At 37.3% G+C, this 20,576-nt stretch overlaps 1 protein-coding gene across 25 annotated transcripts in view; it reads left to right on the top strand.

Annotated features, from left to right (window-relative positions):
• The window catches only part of RBFOX1 (RNA binding fox-1 homolog 1), a 1,359,349-nt gene that overhangs the window by 628,483 nt on the left and 710,290 nt on the right, over positions 1–20,576 (top strand). For 2 of the 25 annotated variants that reach the window (XM_087730996.1, XM_087730992.1), the window contains exon 1: positions 1,333–1,492. The exons of 21 other annotated variants lie outside the window; for them this stretch is intronic. In XM_087730996.1, the coding sequence (XP_087587122.1) occupies positions 1,448–1,492 (45 nt within the window). In that variant the 5' untranslated portion in view covers positions 1,333–1,447. Of the gene's footprint in view, positions 1–1,332; positions 1,493–1,796; positions 1,815–20,576 lie in introns of those variants that run through there. 2 more of the 25 variants (XM_087731001.1, XM_087730995.1) reach the window with 1 other exon arrangement.

The raw sequence follows: 20,576 nt of genomic DNA, 5'->3' as shown, positions 1-20,576 counted from the left end.
TCAGTTTGTTAGATTCCTTTGTGATTGCAGAATAATGATAAATATTGAAAGGTGTTTTACTGAACTTTTCATTATTTTTGAGAAATAGTATATATGTGGTATGAAAATACATTTTATAGAACTAGAGGAGTCCTCTGAGCGGTACCCTGAGAATTTTTCACTCTAGTATAAGTGGTTATTTGTTTGCAGTTTATAATTCCAGTTGCATGAATAGATGTACCTTAAAATAACAACTTATTTGGTAGCAATGCTTTTGCATGGCGAAAAGCATCAGTGTTTAGTGTCTATCTGAAACAAATGGATTTTTTTTCTCTGCTCCACAAATGGGGTGGTTGCCACCATCTCGTGTGGAAGATGTTTAGGTTTTGCTTCAGTTCCAGCCAGTCTTTGTCTTTAAAAATAAGTTAGTCTGCAATATTATTATTTTTAAACAAATTCAGAATTTCACAAGATATTAATCATTATTTAATCAAAATGTTAACCATTTTGTTACATATTTTGGTTAAATATTGTGGTTAAATTTTATATAACAGAATGTTAACCATTTTGTTTACATGGCATTGATCAAAATAGTGAAGCCCTACAAACTTTAGTACCATGTCTAATATTTTAATAAATATCTAATATTTAACACATGCATTAAAACATTCCATAAATGGATTATTGAATGTAATCTGTTCTCCCCCTGCCCACCTTCCTTTCCCACAAGGCTGTGGTTTTCAGCTAAGCTAGTGTGGAACTGCTCTTATCTACAAATAAAACAAAATGACTTCATTGAATGCATATACTGCAAAGCCTATGAAGGATACAGCAAGGGAAGAAAAAAAAAAAAAAGATACAGAAGGGCTTTAACATCTTGTAGCAGTATATAGAGCGCAGCATATTGAGAGTCGTAAATACTGTCCCACAGACATTTTGAATAATGTAGGTATAGCGTAAGTAATTGGAAGTGCTTACGTTCTGCCTTCAGACAGAGTTAAAATTGGTTGTCAAGCGTGGACTCAGAGGACTGTGCAAGGTGCCCTACTCTGTCATGTGGTCCATATTTAATGCTTGAAGGAGCAGGGAAGGGACACGTGCAGCGGAGGGCGAGCGGGGCCGGCGCGGTGCTGCCCGCGGCCCGGGCGAGGGGTGCGCAGGGCTTCGCCGGCGGGCACTGGCGGGGGGAATGGCAGGGGACGGAGCATAGGCTGCCCCGGCAGAGCTGACCTTGAAACCTGGTTTGCCCGGCACCGCGATCCCGCCTGTAGCGGTTCTGCGAGCGTGTAGTTGATGCTGTCCTGGGGCTGGGAGCGGCAGGTGTGCGTGCCCCCGGGCGGGGCAGCGGGACGGCGCCCGGCGCAGCCCGCCCGGCGCGGGCCGCGGGCAGCGGGGCGCAGGTCGCCGGTGGCCGCCGCTCCTCCCGGCTCCTCCCGGCGCGGAAGCAGGACGCACTTCGCAGCCGACAATGAAATCTTGGCAGCTAATTGCAGGCGTGGGAGATGCCCTTCAGGTAAGGCAGAAGCAGGCTTGAAGGAATTTAAGCGGGGGGGCGGGGGGGGAGGCGAAAGGGGAGCCAGCAGGGGAGCCAGCCTTTGCTAGCGACCGAGAGCGACCCGGAGCCCTGGCTGGGGTGCGAGGGTGGGCAGGGGCACCGATGGGGAGCGGGGGGGCAAGTTGACATGTTTGGCTGCTGTTGTATAGCCACCGTCAGTGGCTTCCCAACATGAATGCGGCGAGGTTAGTGTGTGCGTGGGGCTTCTGGCTCTGTGGTTAGAGTGGGGATCCGAGGCACCGGTGGAATAAACACCAGGAGCAACGGTAGAGGCATGCTGGTGGGTTGTCGTCTAATCAAAGCTGTGTCGTATGTAAACTTGCAGGACTGACTGCGGGGCTCCACTTCATGTTCACGTTCTCTTTATCCATACATATATTTATGGCTCTGTTTAGGTATAGGTGTGTGCAGGGCATGGGTTTGTCTGTGTGAGTGAAGACACGAATGTATGTGATGCTTACAGAAAATAAGATGGGGGGGGGGATTATTTGTCCTTCCTCTGTGAATGGCTGAAGTTTATGTGAACTTCATCTTCAAAGAGCTGTTTAACTTTCTTTTGATGGGATATATATTAGCATTTATATGAACTATGGCAGGAATCTCATTAGAAATGGTTTTGTCACATGAATTATTGCCTTTTAGTAGACAGCTTACAGGATTCCTGACCAAACTGGTTGCTTATTAACTTCAGGGTACCTGTATATTATCAGCATAATATCACGATGTTAGAAAACACAATTTATATAAAGATTTTAAAGTTTTATTACTGTACTGGTTAAAATACATGGGCTAAAACAACAACAACATTTTCTTAATAAATATGATTTAAACATAAAGATAAATTTGGCTAACAATCCATTTATGTGTGTATAGATTCAAAAAAGCAGAAATAGAGTATAAAAGACTGGGATTTAAAAATGCCTATCAGTTGCTAGACAGATATAATTGCAAAGTAATTTAAATATTTTTAATTACTTTAGCAATTTTCTTTCTTTAAAAAAACCCACATACTTCAAAGTGTGGAAAAAATATTGAGGAGAGTAGGGAAAGTGGGCTTTGCTGGCTTTTAGAAAAGGCATCTCTTCCATGCTCTAATAGGAGTATCCTATTTTTTAAAAGACTTGCTGTCATATGTAGGAGACTATGGCACAGTCTAGTAGTGGAATGCTGGGCTCTGCATTTCAGGCAGTAAGGGTTTGATTAGCAGTTTAGGCACCATAAAATCACATTGCTTTCAGGACCGTATATTAAATTCCACCTCAGGTATTTTATTTAGATGGGTATTCAGAAATTCAGTAAGATCCAAAATAGTCTTTGTCAGTTCTGTAGTGATAAGGAATTTGGTCTTGATACAGACATAATTAGGATTTATATATATATTTAATAGAAAGTTCACAATTTTTTTTACTTATTAAATACTTCTAAAATTTGGCTGATGTACAGTACATTGGTTTCATATGTGTTTCTAAAATGAAGCAATAGCCGTGTAAAGTTTGAATGTCTTGATAATCTGTTTGTGAATTATAGCTGTTTTGTTATACATTTAGTATTCACATTGTTGATCTGGTTTTTGAACATGCGAATGAGGCTGACTTCTGAAAAGTGAGCAAAACTGCTATTAAGTAAACAGCGTTCCCTTGTTTACAGAAAGAGCAGTAGTGGAATATGTTTTCACTGTTTTCATCTTTGAATCGTTTAATGGAAATGAAGTGGACTTTTGGTTTTGATCCTTATAGGTCCTTCTCTGTGAGTGCATGTGCAGTGTCTCTGTCAATCATCAGGTTTCCTTCCTTTAAACCTAGGTATATAGGGATTTGATGATCTGTTTCAGAGTTTTTTGTCCTAACGCAGTACCAAATTTCTTGGTATTTTAGATGTTGTAAACATGTCATATTCCCATTGCCTTCCCTTTAATATGTGACCAAGAAGTTATATTTAGTCAGTGCCCTCTCAACATCCAGTACACTGGTACCTCGGCAAGTGTAAGTAGAATTAACTATACCCCTTTCCAAGCATAGTTTTAGAAAGATTGAGCTTAATGTTTTACCTGTTTCTACATGAATAAATATTTGAAATCAGAATAAAATAACAATAGATGGATGAAACAACTTTATTATTATTATCTAGCAAGGTGTTATGTTCAGTCTTTCTAACATCAAACTGGTTACTTCAGTAGTATCTTTATCATGGAATTGTTCAAATTTTTTTTTGGATAAAATTTTCACATAGAGTCTCAGTTTTGCTCATAAACCACAAAATTTTTCCAGGAACAAGTAATAAATTGATTTATTCAGTGATAAGCCTTGTGGTATTTTGAATGCTATAAAAGGTCTAGAAAAATGTCCTTAAGTATAATATTGGAAGTTTGGACTTCTTCTGTTGTCATGAAAAATATTACTATTAAATGTTAATAAATTTTATTAAGACAAATATGTCAGAAATGGCAAATGAAACATCAAATTGGAAAGAAGAAGGAAAAGAAATATGATTAACTCTTGCTTTTAAGTTATTGTGGCAGTAATTGTGGAAAAATACCATGAAAAGTAAAACAGGGGAAAAAGTGTGTAGAGAATTTTAACCATAGAAAATAGCTGCTCTAATTTTTACTTCATATTTTAATTTAAGTAACATACTAAGAAGGAGTTATTTTTAAGATAGCTCAAGCCTACCGAAGCCAAGCTTTTAGTTAACTTCAGTGATACGGATTTTGGAGTTTTTCTTAGAATGATTATGTCACAAGATAGTATATTTCTAGAATTTAGAGATGGGAACAAAGACTACAGAGGGCCTTGATTACTCAAGATGTTTTTTTCAGTGGTTTGGGTTTTTTAATATATATTTTAAGGCTGGCATATAATTTACAACATCTCCTAGGAACTAAGCATAACTTTTGAAAGGTATTAACTTTATGTGAGAATAAGGTTTACTTTTCAAAACTATTATTCTGCCATAAATAGTCATATTTTCAATCCACATAAAAAACAATTTAGAAAAGTTATCTGCCTTTAGTTTTGTTTTGGAATATGTTACAAAGGAATAGTTCTCGTAAATTGTGTTGTCAGGAAATAACAAATTCAGTAGAATACACTGATACCTAGATGATCGATTTTCACAGATATACCTTTTTGGACACAAGACATACCACGAGTACATAGTCACCAGATGGAAGAAAAGTGCAGGCTTTTCATTTAAAAAGGTGCATCAAAAATATGTTTTCTCTAACATTCAACTGCTGTGGGATTGTATTTGGGCGAGATACCAGACAGTTAGGTTAGGGAAAAGAAATAAATGTGTAAGTAAGTGACAGACTCATTTCTGGTAGCATTTCTTTCTAAATTTGTCTGTGAGTAAAGTTTAATTTTATGGCCTGAGATCTCTTGTGAGCAGTGGAGTTCTGTACCTGTAGGAATAAGTCTTTTCCTTTCCTTTTTTTTTTTTTTTTTTCATTTTTAAGGTATCAAATAGAGATGTTAAGGAACATAGCAAAGTTGCTGTCTTCACTGACATTGTACACTCACTACTTTTATTTTACTTAAACTTCAATTTGGACAGTGTGAGAATGTGTTTGCTTTCGGGGACTGGAATAGAGTATAAGCATTTCTACTTTATATTTGTCTTCATCATGCCTGTTCTGCATTTGATTTCAGTTAACCATGTTAAATTGCATAGGCTGCGATTTCCCTTCATTGTCATTGAAAATAAAGCACAGTATGGCTTCTTCCACCAGGTTGCAATCAGAGACTGGTTTTGTTCTGTAGTTAATTACAGATTTCATGCACAGCAATAAGGCTTCTGGAGAGTGATATTTTTCTGATGGTCAGGAGTATTTAAAAAAATGCGATAGTATCACAGGGCCTTTGACAAACACAGAGACACACGCAAACTTTTTTAAAGTACTAAAATGGAGAAACTGCTTGAGTCAGCAATAACATCCAGATTCAGCAAAACTAGGTTATGAATTCAAGCAATTAAACATGACAAAAAGCCCAGGTTTACTGCCTTGACTTAATGTGCTTCCAGTATTTTTTTGCATACATAAAAACTTCAAAATGATATTTTCTGTCAGGTGTTCACACCTCCAAAGCACAGAAAGTCTTGAAAATCCTCTTGCTTTGCATTTGAACCTTCAGTTTTTATTTAAATATTCTTATTCTCAGGAGAAGCAAACACTAACAATTTCTTCAGTTTAGTATACCTGGAGTTCAGCAGATACTCGTTTATGTACCTGCATTTTGGTAGAGATAATTAAAAAGAAACTGGGTGAATATTTAGGAATTAATAAAAGAATCTCTTTTAATTAATATTTAATATGTATTAAAAATAAGATTTTCCTAAAGATTATTAGAAATCCAACTAAAAATTCCATGTGGAAGGCCAGAGGATCCATTTTTTCTGCTTTTGTTTTTATGTATTTGATTTTCCATAATTTTAAGCAGGTTTGCTATCTAGTAATTATTGCAAATTTAACTGGGTAGAAAAGGGGAGGAAAGTAACCAGATGTAAGTCTTGGCACTAATGACTAATGGACCAACCTAAACTTGAATAGAGCTTTAGCAAGGATTATCAATTCGCCGCTTGTATCTTGGAGTGTGATGTAAAATACGAAGAACAACCTCCCACCCTTTGCAAATGGAAATTGTGCTGTCTTCTTGTGCTGTGGTGCTTTCTGGACAGGCGCTGATCGTTTTTTAACTTGTTTTCCTTGTTAAAGTTGAACTTTCTGATTATGTGAATAATAGTAATCCAGGAATGAGGTTTGATCCTTTTTTCAGATAAGTAAATTGTAGCTTATATGAGGACTTGTCTCTGAGTACTAATTAGCCGGACTGTAATGGCTCTCTACTTCAACTGTAAAAATATATTACAGCAAAGTGAAGTGAGAGGCATATGTGGCACATCACTGCTGCTTATTTGGAGAGTTATTTGTCTGCTGCTGAGAACTTGCACTATTACATGATGCTCTAACAAAAATAGCATCATTTCAGTGAATAATATCATTTAGGATAAGACTCGGTATCTTTGAAGAACTACTGCCACACTGGAGCAAGTCTTTCAAGAACATGACATTTGGCTCAAGCCCTAATGGAGTGTCATGGCTCTCTCCTTTTGTACTGTTTTACATGACTTGTATGTTTTCATGTTAGCATGAAGTGTTCCCTTTTTTAAAATTACTCTACCCTGCTGACACAATGTGTCCTGTGGTATTGTAATCCTGGGGACTGCAGTTCAGCTCTAGCCTCTGATTTTTCAAGACCCAGCCTTTTAACGTATGATATCAACAAGTGGTGTGTGTAAAAGGAAGAGATTCATTTTTCAGAATATATCTGCTGTGTATGCAGGGAAGCTTTGATATTTGGTTATGATACAGAGGAACCTCAAACCATTACTTTTTTGTTAGAATATTTTGCAAGACTAGATTTAAAATTAATATAATCTGATGTTTTCATTTGAAGAGTTTTGATATTTTAAAACATGTATTTATTAATAAGGTCTGTATGATGAGCAGTGGCATGATGTCCCATTTTTCTGTGCTGCCAGTTAAACCAGCACCACGTGAGGCTGCAATCCTGCACTAATCTTGAGAGTTACCAGGAAAAGCAGGATACCGCTGCCTTTGCCAGGGAGCAAAATCATCTAAGAACCAGACCTCATTTCAAATGATATTTCCTTCCAGTTGAGAGTCAAAAATCCAGCCATGGCAGACTGAACTTTCTACCAACACAGAAGCCATGGGAATCAATGTAATTCCATTTTGACTATCATATTTGAAAGTATGAGCCTTTTCCTTCATGCTAGTTTTTTCTTTGAGCCACAACAGGAAGTAATATCTACTAGAGGAAGATGTTAAGGATGGCATTAGGTATTTTAATGTTTTTTCTTCCAATTGTATTTTCAAGATGTCTCTCTCCAACAAGCATCTATGAGAACAGGTAAATCAAATGCAGCACGGTCATGTAACAGCTTAGTAGAACTTCTGTTTGCCCAGATTTTAGACTCATAAGAACAGAGCATTTTACCAACTCCATGTGGTAGCTGTGGTTCACTGATTGCATCCCTTCTTAATACAGTGACTTGAGGATGGTCTTTAGAGCTAGAAACCTGGGGTCAGAGAAGAGCTCAGTCTTGAGATATGTTACAGTCTGTGGATTGTCAATGAAATGAAACTTTACAAAGAGTGTACACATGGATGCTGATCGACTTTTGGATAGGCAGTAGGTACGGAGGACTGAGCCCCTACGTAATCCTTGCACGTCCTATAGGAGGAGGAACTCCATTTATCAAGTCATGCCATAACTAAAAAGAAGCAATCTTCTTAACTGAGTAACTGCAAATAATAAACATCAGCCATGTTATACAGCTGTTACTTTCTCACACGCTCTTCCTGTAGCAGCTCTTAACTACTAAACAATGAAAAATAGACTAGAGCTTCAGCCTGTTTGTATGTTAGTATTTCTTCTAATTAATAGAAGAAGTATGTTTGTATGTTAGTGTTTCTTCTAAGTAATTACTATGATTCAGACCTGGGGCAAGGCATTCTGAAAAGGAGAGGCAGTGCAGTAGTTCTGCTTTCATTCATTTTCACCTATGCATAGCAGAGCAAGCACTGAACAAAATTCCATCCTGATGTTAAAATGAGGTATTCAGTGATGGCAGAAAAATAGCGATGGAGAACACCACTCTTCCATGTCATTGAGTCCTGCCCTACTCCCTGAAAGGATCATCTTTACACGTGTCATTTGTGATGTTAATCTTTAAAAACTGTCAATAAGGGAAATTCCTTTAACTCCCTAGACTACCTGTTCTAGAGCTTAACTACCTTTACTGTCTGAAAAAGTTTTTTTTTGCTAGACAAATGAAAATCTCCCATGCTGCAGATGACCTTAGTGTTTCATGTTCTCAGTGGACCTGAAGAAAAAAAGGTTCCCTTTCTCCCTGTGGCAGTCTTTTATGACAGAGATTCTGATTCAGACCTCAGGCTTATGTCCCACACATGTTTTAATTTCTGTATTTTGGTTCAACCCTTTCTAGTTATTATTTGGTTTGGGAATCTTTACTTTTAATCTAAGACATGCTTTTTTGAACATTTTGGGTTTAAATAAAAACATTGAATTCAAACTGTTTGAATGATTTACAATATAATCAGGATTATATAATGATTATTGTAAGACATTAGACATTTGAGACTGCTTCTCACAGCTGACTTGAGATCTCTAAGCTGCCTATTGGACTTATTTATGAGGCAGAGGTTATGAGGTTTATTATTTTGCTGAAGTCACTAGAGAGTTTTATTCAGAACCTATTATGCTCGTACATTTATAGAGGTGTGTATATGTAGATGTATGTGTGTGTGTGAGCATCTGTCTCATAAAAAGATAAAAGTTAAGCATTTTTGCTGATACGTTCAAGAGTTGATTAGCTCTGCTTGCTGTTGGTTCACATAATTTCTCAGAATAGTTATTACCAGGTACATTTGTCCTGTCAATATAACCTCACAGGGCAAGTGTCAGGAGAGAAGAAATGCAAGATAAGGATTTGGAAGACAAGTCTTTTGGAAGAAGGGCTGTGAGATCATGCTAGCATCATACTCTACTTGACCCGTTTAGTGCCTCCACACTTAGAGGGGGTACATCCAAGAAGATCTGAAGGACTGTTCTTGGATAACCTCCTTCCAGCCTGTACTCTTCTATGAGCTTGTGATATCAGTTGGGTGGAGCAATGGGTTATTTACAACTACCTGAAAGGAGGTTGTAGCGAGATGGGGGTCGGTCTCTTCTCCCAAGGAACAAGCGATAGGACGAGAGGAAATCGCCTCAAGCTGTGCCAGGGAAGGTTTAGGTTGGATATTAGGAAAAATTTCTTCACTGAAAGGGCAGTCAGGCACTGGCACAGGCTGCCCAGGGAAGTGGTTGAGTCGCGATCCCTGGAGGTATTTAAAAGACTGGTAGATGTGGTGCTTAGGGACATGGTTTAGTGGTGGACTTGGCAGTGCTAGGTTAACAGTTGGACTCGATCTTGAAGGTCTTTTCCAACCTTAACGATTCTATGATTCTATGATTTCAGCAACTCAGAACTGAGGGTAAAGCATAACAATGATAAAATGGAAAATGCTTCTACAATTTTGGGAGATATATGTACCTATTGAAAATGATGCAAATGTATTCCAGAAATTTGAGGTAAACTCTGTTTAGGTAACGAACAACTAAATGACTGATATTATAAAATAATTGTGTGTGAGTCATTGGCTAGTGTATAGCCTGACTTTGGCTATGCAGTAGAATGAGAAAAGTAGAGGATGCAAATTTCAACTGATCATACTCTGTGAATATATGACTCAGGTATGCTATCTTGTGCGTTCATAGAAGTGAGGTGGATTGGGCCGTTCTTATTTTCTCCAAGTTTTAGCACTACACAGGAGCCAAGGGCATTGTGCCCATTAAGATAACAGAAGACAAAGATGGATGAGGAAGCCGAGATTCTTATGGGGAATTATCTTTAAAAATGGCACGCAGGATGTATACGTTTATTCCCCCAAATCTTTATGCCTGTGAAGCGTAAAGATTGTGAAATTCTAACTGGATGCAAGCAATTTTTTTCAGGCAGTTATTTCATTGGGGGTGGGGAGGAGGGTTAGGTAAGTAAAAATCCTTTTTCGTTATTTTAACAAATTAACAATTTTTATTGATGTTTTAAGAAAACTGGAAACATGGAAGAAAAGAAGAAAGAGCATTACAACATTAACATGTTTCATTTTTGACATTTTAAAAAGAATTGTCTTTTTTTTTTCCTCACTGAGAAATTTCATTTTTATTTTCCTGCATGATGTAGAACTGCAAAAATACTTGGGTCTAACTTGAGTTAGTAAAAAATGTTTCATTTGATCTTTCAACATTGCAGACAATAGACTGCATTTTTCCTTAAAGGGACAAACTCTAATGTGCAATTGGAGGTAACAGCATTGATGTGTTCTTCTCCATGTCTGTAGTGAGTAGGATGTGAAGCTGTGGGCTTAAATTACACAAAGGAATATTTAGATTAGGCATTAGAAACGCTTCCTGATAGTAAGAATACTCAATATTTAATAAGATGAGTTAGGAAGATTATGGGATTTCTATCACTGGAAGCTTTTAGGAAAAGTTTGGAAAGCAAATGTCAGAAAAATGCAGCTGTATGTCTTTGTATGTAAAGACGTACTATGGAATTAATTTATAACCAACAAAACTTCTTCCCATTTCTGTGTATTCCTTTCACTAAAGTCAAAAGTCTTTCTCAAAAACCGAACTTATTTCCCATTCAGCAGGTGGATCTCTCTCATGTCTCTGCCAAGAATATTTTTTAACAAAGTTGTGAATCTGGCCTCTTGCTATTTTTACACATCTGTGAGGTAAGGCAATGAATCAATATTATAAATATTTTCCCAAGAAACAAAGTTTGGAAAATACTGGACTTCTGCAAAGTTTCTGATAAAATCTTGGATCTTCCTTTGGGCCAATTTTTTTTTGAGGTACAGTGCAAGAAGAGATGTGCGCCTCTTAAATCCCTGCTTCCAACTCCCCTGTCCAGTGTTTCATCTTTGTTCTGGTTTTGGCTGGGATAGAGTTAATTTTCTAGTAGTTGGTATAGTGCTGTTTTGCATTTAGTATGAGAATAATGTTGATAACACACTGATGGTTTAGTTGTTGCTAAGTAGTGCTTACACCAGTCAAGGACTTTTCAGCTTCCCATGCTCTGCCCGGTGCAGAAGAAGCTGGGAGGGGGCACAGCCAGGACAGCTGACCCCGACTGGCCAAAGGGCTATGCCATACCGTATGGTGTCACGCTCAGCATATAAAGCTGGGGGAAGAAGAAGAAAGGGGGGGACATTCAGAGTGATGGCGTCTGTCTTTCCAAGTAACCGTTACGTGTGATGGAGCCCTGCTTTCCTGGGGATGGCTGAATACCTGCCTGCTGATGGGAAATAACGAATGCATTCCTTGTTTTGCTTTGGTTGCATGCGAAACTTTTCTTTTACCTGTTAAACTGTCTTTATCTCAACCCATGAGTTTTCTCACTTTTACTCTTCCAGTTTTCTCCCCTGTCCCAGTGGAGGCGGGGCGTGAGCGAGCGGCTGGGTGGTGCTTAATTGCCGGCTGGGGTTAAACCAAGACAATCTTGTAACAATGTGATTGCTGGTGAAATCATAGAATCATAGAATCGTCAAGGTTGGAAAAGACCCTTGAGATCATCGAGTCCAACTGTCAACCTATCACTGTCAAGTCCATCTATACCCTGTCTTCAAGCACCGTATCTATCCGTTCTTTACATACCTCCAGGGATGGAGACTCAACCACTTCCCTGGGCAGCCTGTTCCAATGCTTGACCACCCTCTAGGTGAAGAAGTTTTTCCTAATATCCAACCTAAACCACCCCTGGCACAGCTTGAGGCCATTTCCTCTCCTTCTGTCACTCGTTACTATGGAGAAGAGGCTGACCCCCACCTTGCTACAACCTCCTTTCAGGTAGTTGTAGAGAGCAATAACGTCTCCCCTACTTGTATGTAGTTTACTACTTAGTTCTGAGAAAACTTCTTGGTCAATATTTATGGAAGCACTGAATAATCCTCTGAATAAGGGTCAAGGCAGGTATAATATACTACTTGGATGCATTTAAAGAATTGGTTCTGTATAAACTCTTATAACATCTATATTACATAGGAGGGCTTCCCTTATTGCTTTAGTATTGCCTTTAGAATTTAAAATACAAACATATAATCTAAACTAAGCTATTTTGAATGTATTTTTGCTTTATTTATAGAAAGTAATTTTTTCTTGTGACAACTGCACAGACTTTCCCATCTTCTATTAATGACATAACATTAAGGTTTATGAATAAAAAGCTGATTACACATAACATATTAGAGCAGTTGAGACTTATTTTTACTATTTAAGAAGTGTAAGAGTGCCTTGGGGCCAGAGAGGCTCTGTTGTGCTATTTTCTATGTAGTAGGCTACACATTCTGTATAGGAACCAACAGCCTCTGTCAAAAAAAAGCTTCGAATGAGGAAACAATAGAAATTAAAAGGGTATGTTCCTAACCAGTCAATGCACATGATTGATTCTTGTCTCCGGAATTTTAGTTTACAAACTGAAATTGAAGTTGCTTGATTCAGTGTAAGCGTTGTGAGAAGGATAAGCATGTTGGACACCCTCTTCTCTCTCTCTCTCTCTCTTTTTTTTTTTTTTTTTTTTTTTTTTTCTTCAAGCTACTAGAGCCAACACTAGTTTGGCATAGGACAGGAGATTGTGTTTGAGGGAACTGGAATCAAATCTGTGAAGACGGTACTCTACCAATTGCTGTGGAAAATACATCTTTCTTAAAAACGGAGAAGGAACAGTAGGGAACAAAGTCCCAGTGTGCTCCAGACTCCTTTTTGGTATGACACAAGCCCCTGGTGTGTCTAACCATAATTTTTCTAATTAGCTTTTACCTTTCTCTGGACAGACAAATGGCAAAAAATGCTATTCAGCTTAGAAATGACATAATTTTGAATGAAGCAATGCTACTATTAATTAAGTTCAAAGTAAATTGTAGTTTTAGAATAGGCTGTAGCAAATAGGAAACTGATATGGAAACACTAAATAGCATTCTGTAATATCTGTATTAAAGAAATAGCTACCAAGATAATTAGTACTTGCAGGCATTTCAAACTTCAATGGGTTTATAAAGAATTTAATATTTTCATATGCTTCAGTGTAAAGCCATCTGTCACAGTGACAGAACAAAGTGTTGAGAACAAGAACAAACGTATGTTTATGGAAGTACTCCATGAAATGTTAACAAGAAAGACGCAAGATACATAGCAGTATCTTGTAACAAATGGGCAAGGGATTTGAAAAAACATGGCAATCATCTTCAATATTTACAATTATGATTTCTTTTCTAATTTCTTTTTGTGTAGAAGTGTTAAAAAATAAAGGTCTGTCAATACAGATGGTGAGGGAGACAGTAATACTGAGTAAAATACTGTTTACATCCACCTTTTGTAGTTTTTCATGTTTCTGCTCTCTTTTCTTACAGTTTTAAGCTTATATCTGGATACATCAGTATATATGTTATACCTTATGTAGTGTTTCATAGGTCTGCTGGACTTTTTAGTGCAAATTAAACAGCCTCAAACACTCACAGGAGCTGAACTTTACTAGTACCTTCTTCCCATCCCCCGTTTGGGACAGATTTTTATTCGTGACTGCACAAAAGAATGAATCATATGACGGTGTTTGAAGTTAGAAGTTGATATAGTGTGACTTTTAACCTGCCATACCCCAAATATGGGACACAGTGTGGGCTAGTAAGAGATACAAAGAGATTATAGGGGAAAAAATGGTACTGAGACATCAAAAAGAAAGCAAGTGTTCAAGAAAAGTTACTTTGAATCTTTTGTCAATGGTATTGCAACAAGAAAAATCCAGTTCTAAAGAATCTATACAGTTAGTTTTTTAGTTATAAGGTATAAAGGATATGTTTTACAGTGATTCTGTTATGTTCAGGTCTCCATTCTCTCTACAGGTTTGGGTGACTGGGAGAAAGGATTGAATTAGATTGTGCCTTAGCAACGCTATGAATTTTTTTAGGAAGTGTATTTTATGTTTTAAAATGATAGGTCCAAAAAAGATGTGTGCTGAAGGGTTATGGAGCAGGTTATGGTATAATTCCCTCCCCCATTCAGGTATGAAATCCTGCTCTCTAAGCAGGACACAGCGTGGTGGGCCAGTTACTCAGTTTGAATTGGCAGCATTCCACATCGATGTGGGAAAGGGCAGACCTGATTATTTTTTGATGAGAGTTTTAGGTTTTACTCTAATAATCTATTTTCTTAATGAGATTTATAAACATAGCATGGATTAATTTTCATCACCTTTCAAAAGCTTAAGCCAGTGGAATGCAGAGGTGGGAATGCACAAATATAGTAGCAACATCACCCTGAGATAACAAACAACAAAGGTATTCTAGTATTGACAATGTTGTCATTCTACGTTAACTGGTAATGTTCATATAATTTCATTTTTAGTCAGACAGTCTGGAAGTTTTGAATGTATTGCATTGTGGCATCTTTCAGCTGTATTAACTTGTCCCATGATATCCTTAAAGGAGCAAGCAAAATGTGAAAGTAGCAATGTCTGAACTTTTATTTGACTTCCGATAAAGATGCAAGTTTTCAAATTCGTACTTAGCAACAGTGACATCTTGTGGCTAATATGAAAATCCCATCTCTGTTTCAATACTGAGAAGTAAATTAAAAATAAAACCCCCACAATTTTATCAACACAGTCAAATCACATTATGTAAATAAGTGTTTCCAAGACCTTCAGTGTTACCCTCTAAATGAAGACAAAGAACCAGGTAAAGAGAAATACAACTTCTTGAGCAGACTTGAGCTTATTTAGTATCTATTTTAGCTTTGGCAGAGCAGGGCACTGGGTACCAGATACCTCAGATGAAGGCGTATGGAACTGTCTCAGAAGCATATCTGCTATTAGTCCTCATACAGGTTTATCTTGATGTTTAATCTTGAAGGGATGGGTTTGATCCGTAAGACAACAGGTTTTAGACATCAGGGTATAAAGATTTAGTTCCACTTTGAACACTCCTTGTATTTCCTTGCGTATTCAGCTTTGGCAACACACTCTGACAATGAGTCTCACCATTATGTATACCTGTTGCGTTCAGAAAAATCCTAACAGGTTGGATTGCTGGGAGGGGAGATGTCCTCCTGCTTTTCTATTAATTTTCATTGTATATTCCTGTGTCCTTTTTTTTCTGAGAACTGAACTTCCCAGTTCTCTGTGCCATCTGTTGGTATTTATTTTGACGGTCCTTTTAATTTCCTTTAAAAAATAGTGTTATTTCTTGGTGTTATTTCTTAGTGTTGTTTCTCCAGTTTTCATATGAGAATTTTTGAGTCTTTTAACCAGTTCAATCTTCTGTAATTACCATCGATGTTCTATTGGACCCTCTTACTTTCACAGTTTTCTTTTCATACAGAGTAGCCTTCGTGCAACTGAAACAGGTGTGTCTTTATTGCAAATTACAGGAGAAGTTCCTAGTAGGATATCACATGCTAGTAATTGTTTTGCTCTGCCAAAGGGTCCTGACTTGTTGTAAATAAGGTTTACAAAGTATTTGTGATGCTGCTGAGATTTTCTCTTACTGCTAACAACAGAAAAAATGGCAGTGATTACTTTTTGTGCTGACATAGTTTCTTAATCAAAACACAGTCTCTTTCCCATTGTATTGCTTCAAAAATTTGCATGTTAATAATGCATTTATTTCAATGTTAATAATGCATGTTAATAACGGCATGTTAATAATGCCATTTTAATTGCCCAAATATTTATGTGCTACCTACATGACAAAATTTTTTAAAGTTTTATTTTGGTATTAATGAGTTGGCTTTTCTTGCTCAATAGACTATCCCCTCAACGTATTTGAGTTTTATTTTGACGAAAAATGGTAAATGGTGATCTGATTATATTCCAATGCTGCCCAGCGTCAAGTGGTTGTGAAAATTATTGTCTAATGAATTCTACCATGCCATTAATTAAGATCGGTATTAGCAAAATGAACTTAAGGATTTGTTACATTTACTGATACTGGTTTCTGTAGAAGTTACATAACTACAAGGAGAATGTTGAATATAATGTGTCATCTAATTGAACTGGTTGTCAGAACGCAGAATGTAAAACAATCAATAAAAAATGAGAAACATGCACAGTCCTAACAGATTGTATCGATACTCTGAGCGGGGTTTGCTTCTCTTTGTTGTTCATGGTGTCCCTAGAGAAAGGGTTGACCCAAAGCAGGTCAGCATCCTGGGGCACGTTGCTATCACATCTGCTAACAGGTTGTGAGTAGGACCAGCAAGCATGTTGGTAAATAACGTGGGGTTTCTCCTGTCCACGTGTGTGCACTCTCTCTTCTCAAAATGTTACAAAGACCTGCCACTTGTCTTCCAGACAGTAATGTTTGTTGTTTTACTTATTGCTGTTTGTTCTTCTGTGTAACATTGAGCATCTTCTTTATTTGATTTTCTGTTAATAGTATTTCCCAACTGTCAAAAATGTATTAAATTGTTAGGGGAGAGAGATTAAACTTTCCTGCTAGAAAAGACTGGTTTTATGGTAGGTTGTGGTATACTACAGTTATTATGTTGCCTGTTGGTAATTAAACTTGCTAGTAGTCCCCCAACTATTCCACAGGAGATACTACTGTGAAGTGCTTTTCCCCCTTAATAATGATTATAGCTGCTGGTTTTGTGGCACTTAGCACAGTTGATGTGTACTAATTTGTTTGAGCATGCCTCTCAGGGAAGATCAGGGAGAGGATCAACTAGTTTAAGTGTACTTACCAGGCTTCGGTATGAGATAAAGTAGCAGCAGTTTGGGTATGGACAGAAAGAAAAATTGAGGTACCTTAAGCTACTCTGCGTGGAAGAGGGAAGAAGGAAGGAATAAACAAATAACTGTAGGTGCTCCGGTGGTAGCAGAGAGATTGGGAGGGATATGTGTACTCAGAACTGCATCCTAACACATCTGCATTATGCCTGGATCACCGCACACATACCTGTATTCCTTTAAAAATGTGACTGTTGATGCTACTTCCCTTTTGTCTCACTTTCACATTGTAAGTAAGTTTATGAATCACGCCTGTGTCTCAGAGAGGTGGGTTGAGGATAAGCACCTCAGAAATTGTGAGGAACTTCTAAGGCTGGGTCTCTCACATAAATTGTGATTCATTGTCCTCCTGTCCCCTGTTTTGGTTGGAGTCTCGCTGATGGCACTGAATTTCAGATGGAAGAAGAGAAATAATTTGAAATTTTTCCCCCTCCCTAAAGGAATAAATGCGAAGTGCAGAGCTACTGATTAAAAACATGTCTCTGAGGAGCCTAACGGGAGCTAATCCTTAGGATATATTTAACTAGCTTCTAATCCCTTTCACTGGTAAGTGCATTGAGAGGTAAAAGTTTCTTCTATTTGCCATTGGTTACCTAGTTCTTCACAGAGTTATCCTTTCACTTACTCCAAGTTAGGCCTTTCTTTCTTCTGTCTTGAAAGTTGACAAACAATTATACTTTATTAAGAACACCATCGTAGTACTTAAAAAGTACTTATTGCCAAGAATAAAACAAAGTTTCAAAGTTTATTTACTGTGGAGGCACTAGTTAAATAGCTTCTCTCATTACTTGCACCTCTACAGCATAGCATGAGATCTCTTGGCTGGTAGTGATAATAGAGGTTTTATTTTCTTCCCTTAAGCAAAATGATGTGTTCCTCAAGTAATTCGCTGCAGTGCAAATTATAACTGCTCTTTTTGTCGTGATGGGACTGTAATCATCTTGTGTCACTGGTCATCTCTCTAACAGCTTATTGGTTCTCAATGCTGTCAAGTGGAAGTAAAAGAAGAAAAAGAGGAGCATTTTTTTTCTTTAGCTGGTGCCAAGGCTTTTGATGTTTACATATTGTATTCTCTATTGTATGTAGAAAATAAGTTGGTGATTATTGGAATTATTTTTATATTGTAGAATAATTTGCTATTAAGTGAAACATGAAAGCTACTTGGAACATTAAAAAGCATTTCTTGTAGGCTGATTTATCTATTATGCAGTTTCTCTGAGTTGTTTTAAAGTGTCGCTTCAAGTCTACATTACGTATCTACATAATTAACGTAGATAAAGAAGAAAATAGAAGGAGAAAGTTGTTTTAGGTGAGATAGTTGAGCAGTTAAATGTTCATTGAATTGCAGTCTGAGACCTTGGGGTGGGCGAGGGAAGGGTATTGGGTTATAATAGATACAGGTAAAGAACTATTTTTGTGCAATTGTTTGTATTTTTCATCGGTGTCTCCCATGTGGGTCATGATTCCACTACACAGTCTTGTAATCTCCTGCAGTGGCAATGATTCAGCTTAAAAATCAATAGGGCATGAGGTGTTTCAAGTTCTCATTATTGTAATGTGTCAACATCACTTCAGTGACCCCAGAGCCCTATGTTGGCTGATTTGTTCTCTGATTTATTGTGCAATCTTGTAGGGCAAACTATAATTTCACTTGCAACCAGAAACTCTACTCTTACGGTTTGTGTCCCAGTCTCCAGTCATTAGGATGTTCAGAGATAATCAATACCTGTGTTTGCTACTGAAGGTTGAATGAAGTTGTCAAGCGGCTAAATTACAAAGAATACAAACAAAAGAACATTGTTATGGCTGAGCAGAGAAGGAAATGTTTTTATTTACATTTTCATTCCCTATCAACTTGACAAATGTTTTTATTGCCTAGCACTGTTATAACTTACATTCCCCTATATGCCTAGAAGTTTCAGATCTTAAATTTTGTAGTTGTAATTACTTACTGTACCACTTTGTCTTCAGGTGATCTGTGTTCATTTATGATTCTGTTATCTTCTCTATATCTGTCCGAATTTAATAACATCATGAACAGGAAACTAGTTATTCTAATTGCTCAAACTTAATAAATTTATTGTGGTGCTAATGCATAAAAGGTAAAGCAGCGTTGTTAATTTTGCAGTCCTCCTCTTTCCACCCCTCCTAATTTTGATGTTTCTTTACATGATCAAAGTGCTGCAAGTGGTAACAATGTAGTCTGTATCAGTTTACCCTGGGCAATGCCATACCTATCGATGTCTTTAGAACATCTCCAATAGAACTGAGGTAGCTTAGCACAACCAAAAGCTCTTAGGACTTTCGCTGCATTGACATGTACACCTCACATGGTCAACTGCTAATCAGAGTTTAATGCAACACTCTTGAAGCCAAATATCTAAAAGTTCACAAAGTGATACCCATTTAACTTTAATTCTTTATTTTTTATTAAACAGAATTTTATCTCCAAGAGGTATTGATGTGTTTTGGGGGACTATTATTGTATTCTTACCTATTTAATAAAATCCAAACAAACCAACCAGCCAAAAAAACACCAGTATACATGGTATAAACAGTAATTACTACAGAGCAAGAATGTAATGTTCTGGAAAATATGCTGCTTCAACATTTTCTTTCCAGGCTGTATTAGTAGTTCCTTGACCATTATAAAGCTGCATAACAAAGTATATTTGGCAATAGTGTCCTGCATTTAACTTAAAGGAATGTAAAAGCCTATAAGATGAATGCACTGCTGAATAAGAGAAGTGCAGGGTTTCTGAGGTGAATTTAGTATTGTTGTATATCTTGAAATGGAGCTCAAGATCACCACTTTTATGACTCCTTCAAGGGTGTCAGTTCCGTCTTAGCTGCTTGAGCTACTCATTGCTGTAGGAGTTGTTCGCTGTGCGGTTGCTCCGTTCTTATACCCTGCCCAAGCTAGACACTGTTGGCTCCACCTAGAGAAAGGATCAATGGGTACCTGGTCCACCCCACAGTGTTAATTCTTCTGGTTTAGGGGGTATTATTTCATGAATCTTACCAACAATTAGTCTCCATAAAATTGTAATCCTTGAAGACCTGCAGCAAAAACACATGCACTTCTGCATCTGGACATCACTTGTTGGATTCAGTCTGAATGCTAAAGCATGTTAGCAGATTGTCAATTAAGTGAAAAATATCCAGTGTCTGGAAGTGCACAAAGTAGGAGGAAGCAAACCATCTGTATATTTTATGTTTCTTGAAAAACTGATGATTGGGCAGTATTTTTCTAGTATACATGATAGATTTAATATTTTCCTCCTGCTGAAATAGTTATTTCAGTAGAACTTTCAACTTAACAATTAGCTCACAGCTAACCTAATGAGAAAACATTAGGCAGCCTTTAAATGTATGTGAGCCTTAAATTAAATAAATCTGAAATTAGGCAGTTTATAAAAGTTATATGAAACAATAAGATCCATATTCACTACCAAATCTAATACAGACAAGAGAATATTCAGAATTGGAAACAAAACGGGAAAAACTAATGTCTCAGATTCAAGGTCAGAAATTTTGTGAGTAATTTTCATAGTTGTGTAACAGTAGTTTTGCAGTTAGATTAATGAATGTTTATTATTTTATTGGGGGGGAT

Source organism: Nipponia nippon, unplaced genomic scaffold (genome assembly GCF_047370975.1).
Source record: "Nipponia nippon isolate SJK-2023a ecotype South Korea unplaced genomic scaffold, ASM4737097v1 scaffold_5, whole genome shotgun sequence".
NCBI lineage: Eukaryota > Metazoa > Chordata > Aves > Pelecaniformes > Threskiornithidae > Nipponia > Nipponia nippon.
This window is presented reverse-complemented; position numbering and strand designations above follow the sequence as displayed.